Raw genomic sequence first — 356 nt, 5'->3', positions numbered from 1 at the left:
TTGCGGAGAAGAAGTCCATGAGAGATATTTTCAGCCAGCAGGAACCCTGCCACCAAGTGTTGAATGGAGCCTGCTTCACCGCAGTGTGGCCTAAGGACGAAGGTGCTCAGGCCACGTTCTCTTCGCAGGTGATTCAGGGTGCAGATATTGGCATACCTAAAAAGAGTAAGCCTGTTCAGAGTACACAGAATCTCCATTATAATTTCCGGTAGAAAAAGTGTATGTATGCCACAACTTTCAATAGAGAACAAACAAAATTGAAATCTACTTGTTAGCGCTAATTTACCGCAACATTCAGTAAAATATTCAGAAATTTACACCTACATAGAGAAGTGCACACACACACGCGCGCGCGC

General features: G+C 44.4%; 1 protein-coding gene across 1 annotated transcript in view; it reads right to left on the bottom strand.

Moving 5' to 3' along the window:
• LOC119581807 (AMP deaminase 2-like) overlaps positions 1 to 356 on the bottom strand; it is a gene marked incomplete in the record, with an annotated part of 169,661 nt that overhangs the window by 19,274 nt on the left and 150,031 nt on the right. Inside the window, 1 exon segment of the mRNA XM_037929940.1 lies at positions 1 to 156. Coding sequence (XP_037785868.1) covers positions 1 to 156 — 156 coding nt within the window.

Source organism: Penaeus monodon, chromosome 15 (genome assembly GCF_015228065.2).
Source record: "Penaeus monodon isolate SGIC_2016 chromosome 15, NSTDA_Pmon_1, whole genome shotgun sequence".
Taxonomy (NCBI): domain Eukaryota; kingdom Metazoa; phylum Arthropoda; class Malacostraca; order Decapoda; family Penaeidae; genus Penaeus; species Penaeus monodon.
Note: the sequence above shows the minus strand (reverse complement) of the source record. Positions and strands in the feature narration are given on the sequence as shown.